The sequence below is a fragment of the Typopeltis vanoorti genome, chromosome 12 (assembly GCF_054136105.1).
Source record: "Typopeltis vanoorti isolate ZY-2024b chromosome 12, IOZ_Tvanoo_1.0, whole genome shotgun sequence".
NCBI classification, from domain to species: domain Eukaryota; kingdom Metazoa; phylum Arthropoda; class Arachnida; order Uropygi; family Thelyphonidae; genus Typopeltis; species Typopeltis vanoorti.
In genome coordinates this window covers 38,575,423-38,582,238 of record NC_143560.1, presented here as the reverse complement: position 1 = coordinate 38,582,238, position 6,816 = coordinate 38,575,423, and the positions used below count along the sequence as shown (strand labels likewise).

The 6,816-nt window shown below is 30.6% G+C and overlaps 1 protein-coding gene across 1 annotated transcript; it reads left to right on the top strand.

Annotated features, from left to right (window-relative positions):
• Positions 1 to 6,114: 6,114 nt before the first annotated feature.
• LOC150100713 (SCAN domain-containing protein 3-like) lies at positions 6,115 to 6,552 on the top strand. The gene has a single exon (XM_090401865.1). It carries the CDS (start codon positions 6,115 to 6,117, stop codon positions 6,550 to 6,552), a length of 438 nt encoding a protein of 145 aa, XP_090257991.1.
• The last annotated feature ends 264 nt before the right edge of the window (positions 6,553 to 6,816 follow it).

Here is a 6,816-nt window from a genome sequence, read left to right as displayed (position 1 = left end):
AGAATAACTTTCTATAGCAAATTTTGTTTAAAATGGTTGGTAACCTTTGACCTTGATTTTTCAGTGGTCTGTTAAAGTAAGAATTGACTATTTTAATCCTAATGCCCCTTTTTTTTAAAAAAATTCTTTGAATAATTTTAATTCTACAATCTAAAATATCTACAACAATAATTTGCTGATACAGTCATATTTCAAGTAAGAGACAATAATAAATAAAAACTTTACTTTTGACTTTTGAGTAATAATGTTAAAATTTTAGTATAAAGATGTTTGAAATGACACAGAACATTTACATTCCACTACTAAAAAGAAATGCAAACAAAAATACATCAATAATATCAACAAAACTCCCACTACTGAAATATCATTGCACATACAATCTAAACACCTCTGAAATTGAAAAATCATCTTTGATTTCCAAGATAATAAAACTAAATCTCTAGTAATAAGAACCAATCAAGATGTTATACAAAAAGACTATCTAACATCTTATGGGTCTTATTATCCTCTGGGTCTGGATCTTATTACCCTCTTGTCAATTAAACAAATAAATTACTCCCATTAATCTCAACCTACACAAACTTCCCATTACTCTCAAACCATGTAGCAATGCAGTCAGTTTTGTACTATGTATTATTCAATAACAATTTTCATGAAACAGCCAGCGCTACCATCATGTTGCTGGTCCTGTATAAACTAATACTAAAGTAATCACTTCACTAGTTTTATGCTTGTTTTTTTTAAAGAATTTTTTAGCTTCCATATTTTCACTTTTTAAAATCTCTAGTCCATTTAATTCATTATTTTCCTTGTTTAATGATTTTATTTATGCTTCATTTTTCAACACCTTTCTCATATTATATGTTCTCAAGCTCAATCAAGTTTGGCTCAGAATATTTTGTCATTTCCAACCTTCTAAAAATATATAACCAGGATGTCTTTCTAATTATTCTTAATATAAATTAAAAATTTTATACTAATCATTTCTCCAGTTGGAGAAACAGCAGTTCCATTTTCTAATAAGTTTGGCTATTTTTACTTTTTGAACACATTCAAACCTGTGTTACATTAAGGATTTCTATAAGACAAACTCACTCTCTGAATTTGCACTTAAGGTGTGTTTGAATTATTTTTTATTTTATTTTATCATATTTAGATATAAAATATCTACATACAGACTGCTTCTGTTTGTATGTGTAGATGGATGGTACATTTACAAGTGTTTAACAGCAGCAGCAGCACAACTTCCCTCATATATTTTAGTTAATATATTAGTCTACAGCTATGAATAGTCAATGTATAAGCTTTACCACCAGAATTCCTCATGTTATAAGAGATCTTTACTACTTTGAGTGTGAAACAGAGAGCTGAAATAAAATACAAAATTATTTTCTCATTTTTACAAAACCTCATTGCTCCACATCTAATAAAGTTAATTTGGTTCAACAGATTCAGGGAAAAGGCTGGTCTAAGGTGTCAGTGATTAGAGAGAACACAAAGACCACACAGCAGATTGTTATTTCAGTTTAATATATATATATATTAATTTGCTATGAAAAACATATTTGATATCATAACCAAACTTAGAATCTATCACAGTGCCTCACTCTTTCAATCTTTTAGTACCAGATGATGAATTTTCTGCATCCAATGCGGATTGGAAGTCACCATCATGAGATGAAATCAAGTCATTTTCTTAGATCTGAACTGCTCTTATATTATTCAACAGTAAAACATTAGTTTGGGGATTTCTTCCCCACCCCCCACACTCCAAATGCATAAAATCTATTTTATATGTTTAAACTACTACCAGAATATTTGCAGCGATTTAAAAGTAACAGCATTACTTCTGGATATGCAAGGAGAATTTTCACTGCATTTTGCACTTATGAGATAGCAAACCAACAACTGAACATTGTCAAGAAAATACGGCCTTGCCAAAAAACATTCTGCATGGAGAGGGGGAAAGAGAAACACCTTCAATCCTAAGAAATATTTCTTAGGATTGAAGGTGTTTCCAGCATAGCGCAAGATTTCCAAAAACTTCAAAAATTTTAACTTAAGGAAGATACTTTAATAAGTCCCTCAAATTAGGTATGTATTATAAAATGAATTGGAAAAGTCTCACTAAAATAAACTAGAAGCCTAAATATCATTCAGATATGATTACTGAAAGGTGAGCAATGAAGTTGAAAATTATAAAGAACTAGTTATCGACAAAGTACCACAACACAGGGACCAGGATGCTGCTGATGATTCACTTTTCCCTTTCTCAATTGGATTTCTTGACTGAAACCTTAGTGCTGAGTGAACAGTTCCACAAGAGCATCAAGGTAATATACCAATGATACCATGGAAAATGAAGTGCTGGTGTGATGGGATTGTGCTTTCTTCAAGATGAATATGCACTTTTAAAAATTTTTTGAAAGTTCATATTTAACTTTATTTAAAACTTTCTTGTTTTATTGTAAATGTAGTAAAATATGGAGATACTTGGAAGTTTAGTTTAGCTGTTTGTATTCATTTTACAAAATACTTCTTTTTTTTTTTTTTTTCTAATTGACAATTTTTTTAATTTTTAACAATTTTTCACTGTTCAGTTTTTTCATTGAACAATACTTAGCCAAGCTTATATATTATCATACTTATTGCAAAGAATCCTGACATACAAAATCACATAGAATTCACCTGTTTTGATATTAACTCAAAAAAAGATCTAAAACAACATTTATACAGTGGATTCTTGCTATAACAAATCTATAGGATCATAGAATGACTTTGGATGGCAGCTCTACTATATAGTAAGAAGTCTTTACTTTGAAAATCTTGAATAATTTACTTTAATAGCAAAAGATGTGAAAAAATTTTTCAAATTACAGTCATGTAAATATCACAGTTTCAGAGAATTATTATTATTATTACGTGACACCTCCAAGGAGTCCAAAGACTCATCGAGGGATGGCACCCACTCCACAACTGAAATCCACCAACTACAGCGAACTGCAACTACTACCATCATCTACACCAATGTCATCTACTGGCTGCCACCACCACCACTAGTATTTTCACAGAATCACAAATATCCACGCCCACAGTGGGATTCAAACCTGCAGCATTTTGGCTAGATACACTAACCATTCGGCAAACCAGTTCAGAATAAATAGTTTCTGCCACATTCATCAATGAAGTTGAATAACATCTGAATATAATATAAATGAGCTTTATATAAAAAATTTAATTTAAATAAAAAATATTAAATTACAATCACCCCATCAGCATCTAAATTAAATTTCAATAAGAATCATCTATACCAAGCTCCATCAAACTCTATGCAGTGATTTCAGAGGTTAAAGGTGCAATGTCGCAATCATATACAACTGCATTGTTTCTTTCATCTCTGAAAGGCGCTGTGCTGTTAATCATGTTCACTGATAAATATTTATATATGTACAGTTGGTGTCCTCCTGCGACGAGTCTTCAGACTCCTTGGAGGTGTCACGAATAATAATAATAATTTCACACATAATTTCAAATATAAACCAAAATGCAGTAAAACAACCCAATCACTAACTAGGATTTTATGTTAATATTTAATGCATTAGTATAAGTATCATTAGAAAAGCAATAACTCTCCTTTTGATAAAGGTAATAAATCTAAATCTTTGTTCATGACTAGAGATACCCTATATATTTTTCACTAAAAACCAATTGTAACAAGTAGTTGTGCTCTTAAGATACTGGTTTGAAATCCAAAGAATACAAGCAGTTAATAAGTACTGTATCTTTATTATATTTTGTTCTGGTGAAGTGTAATATCATAAAAAAGCAGAACTGATCCCCCCCCAAAAAAATTCAGGATTGAGTAAAATGCCAAATGTGGAGACTCACTGATTCTGTATTGTCTGCAGAACTGCATAATGAGAACAGTAACACAGTTAACAAATCCATTGATTTATATCATTTCTACTCTATATGGACTAGAACATACAAAAGGAAATCAATGGAAACTGTCATTTGTTTACTTATAATTTGTTCTTATTTGTCTTTGTCAGCATTAACTGTTTTTATTAACAGTAGTTAATGACAAAGTTCAGATGCTAATAAAATATCAAGTCACAGTAATAAAGCAAGTTTAAATGATAGGCAGAAAAGAGGGGACATAACAAAAAATCCTAACTTATTAAAGGGATTCTATAAGATTGACACAAAATAAAATTTTCAATACATGATGAATAGAAAGAAAACTAAGGGATCATCCCTGGAAGTTGCATTAGAGTGTGGTTAGTAGGGATGTGTAGACTACATATTTTGATTGGAGAGTAGTGACTGAGTGGAATGGATCAGAAGTAGTTGTGAGTGCCCTGACAGTGAATGAGTTTCAAGGAAAGGTATGACATGTAACTGTGTGTGTAAAGGTTAGTGTAGGTCTCCCATGATGAGCTTTCTGACTCCATAGAGATATCCATATAATAATAATAATGAATTAGTTAATCAGTGAAGAAGCATGGAAGAAAATACTATAACAAGTACAAATAGCCCTGATGATTCAACAGTTAATATACTGAATGGAAATACATTGTTTAAACAGAGAAACACTTATTAAATTTTTAAGTGGCATTTATTATATTTTATTTTTTCAAAATCACTGAGACAGATAATTAAAATGTGTTTAGTTTCAATTAATTTTAAAAAAATAAAAAAAAGGAAAAGAGTGTACAGCTCTTCTTTCATTTGAAATGTGCATAGAGTTCAATGTCACATTGATTCCCCTTCTTTAAAAAATCAACTCACTTATAATCTTAACCTGACATTTCTGATTTTAAAATGACAATCAAATTTCTGCAAACAAATGCATCAGTTAAATTCTTTAGAAAATAGGTCCCAAAGTATATAACAAAGCCATTCATTAAATAACAATGTTTTAAAATCCAACATTAACAAATGAAAAGCATACAAACAAAGATGCTGGTATAAGAACATCTCTTTCTCTAAACTTATTTTCAGGACAATGTATCCATTTATGAAAAAAAAAAAGATTGGCATCAAGACAGTCAAGGAATATATTTCTTCACCATATCTGTGAATTTTCTTTAATGGTCAACTTAAGAAAAAAGTCCAAGTGTGAAGGAGGAAATAGTTTATATCATGAATTCCCAATGTTTTTAAATAAAATATCTTCATAAGGACTGAAGCTGAATCACTTACAGTAATTGAACAAACTTTAAAATTCCATTTCTGAAAATCAGTTTTCTAAATTTACATTAAAATGTTAATTAAATTATCTGTGAATGATACTTTCACATTTTTGACTAACGCAGAATGTGAACATAGTGTTAGTCAAAAATAATACAATATTCAAATTTTCATTGTTGAAACTCGTAACAAGTAATAAGATTTAAAAAAAAAAAGTCAGCACAATAATTTAAGTAGTACTTATGTCCTTCCTAAAAAAAGATACTTTCACATATGAAATCAGAAAAAACTACAAATCATTCAAAAACAATTTTGCTTCCTATAAGATGTTTTTCCCACACTTGTATTTAGAACATTGTGTTGGTTTATACCAGGGGTCAGCGAACCAGGGTAAATTACCCCAAGCGGGGTAAAAATGAAATTCTTGGAAGTAATGAGGACTCAATAGACAAATAAAATTATATAAAAAGTGCGTTCCTTGTTACGACAGAAATTTTTCTTCTGGCAACACTGCATCTGGCCAATGTAATATACGTGTTTAGGAGACATCACACCATGTTGAATTCCAAACAATTTGTTTGCTAAGGCGTTGTCAAGTGGCTAATACCCACCTTAACCTTATTTTTTGACATGTTTTTGCTTTGTTTAAGTCGATTTAAGTACTTATTTAATTTATTTCAATAGTTCTATTTTAAGTGTAAGATTTTCATTTATTAACCATATTTTAGTTTTATGTTAGTTTGATAATTTAATTAATATATTTTCTCCTTGCTCGATTAATTTTCGATGGTCAATAAAATAATTAAATACCGCCTTCATCTTGAGAACATTTCTTAGTGCCACGTTTACCAATTAAATTATTGTAAATTTAAATGAACTTTAAAAAACTTAAATTCAATCACTGTCTTTTTTACCCTTCAAATGACATCAACTATAAAAAGAATATACCAGGAAGAGTTCCTCAATTATGGGTTTACACAAATAGAAGACAAAGGAATAATGAAACCACAGTGTGTTGTCTGTTTGAAAGTACTGACTGCAGAATCTTTCAAAAAGAGTCAATTGAAGAAACACTTGGATAATTTGCACCATCTGTCTTCCAAACCGCAGGAATACTTTGTAAATTTGGAAATGTCTGTCAAAAGACAAAGAATGGATAGCAACTTGAGAGGTACATTCGATCAACGTTCAGCTTCAAAGGCTAACTTTGAAGTGGCTTGGTTGATTGCCCAAAACAAGAAACCATATACTATTGGCGAGGAATTGGTTAAACCAGCAGCTTTGAAAATGGCAGAGATTATGTGTGGTCAGAAAGAAGCCATGAAAATAATTCAGTGCCCTTGTCTGCAAAAGCTGTGAAAGAAAGAATTTCTATTTTAGCAGAAAATGCGAGGGAACAAGTTATTTCTTCAATAAAAGAGAGTAAATGCTTTGCTATTCAGCTTGATGAGGAATTGTTTTGTTTCCTCTCGAGTTGCGATCTCGTGGAATTGATGTCTTCAATAAAGTTAATAAATACTTTAATAACGATAATTTAAAGTGGGAAGACTGCATTGCTGTATCTGTTGATGAAGCTCCAGCTATGTTGGGTCATGTAAGTGGTTTTTCGGCTTTGGCAAGAGA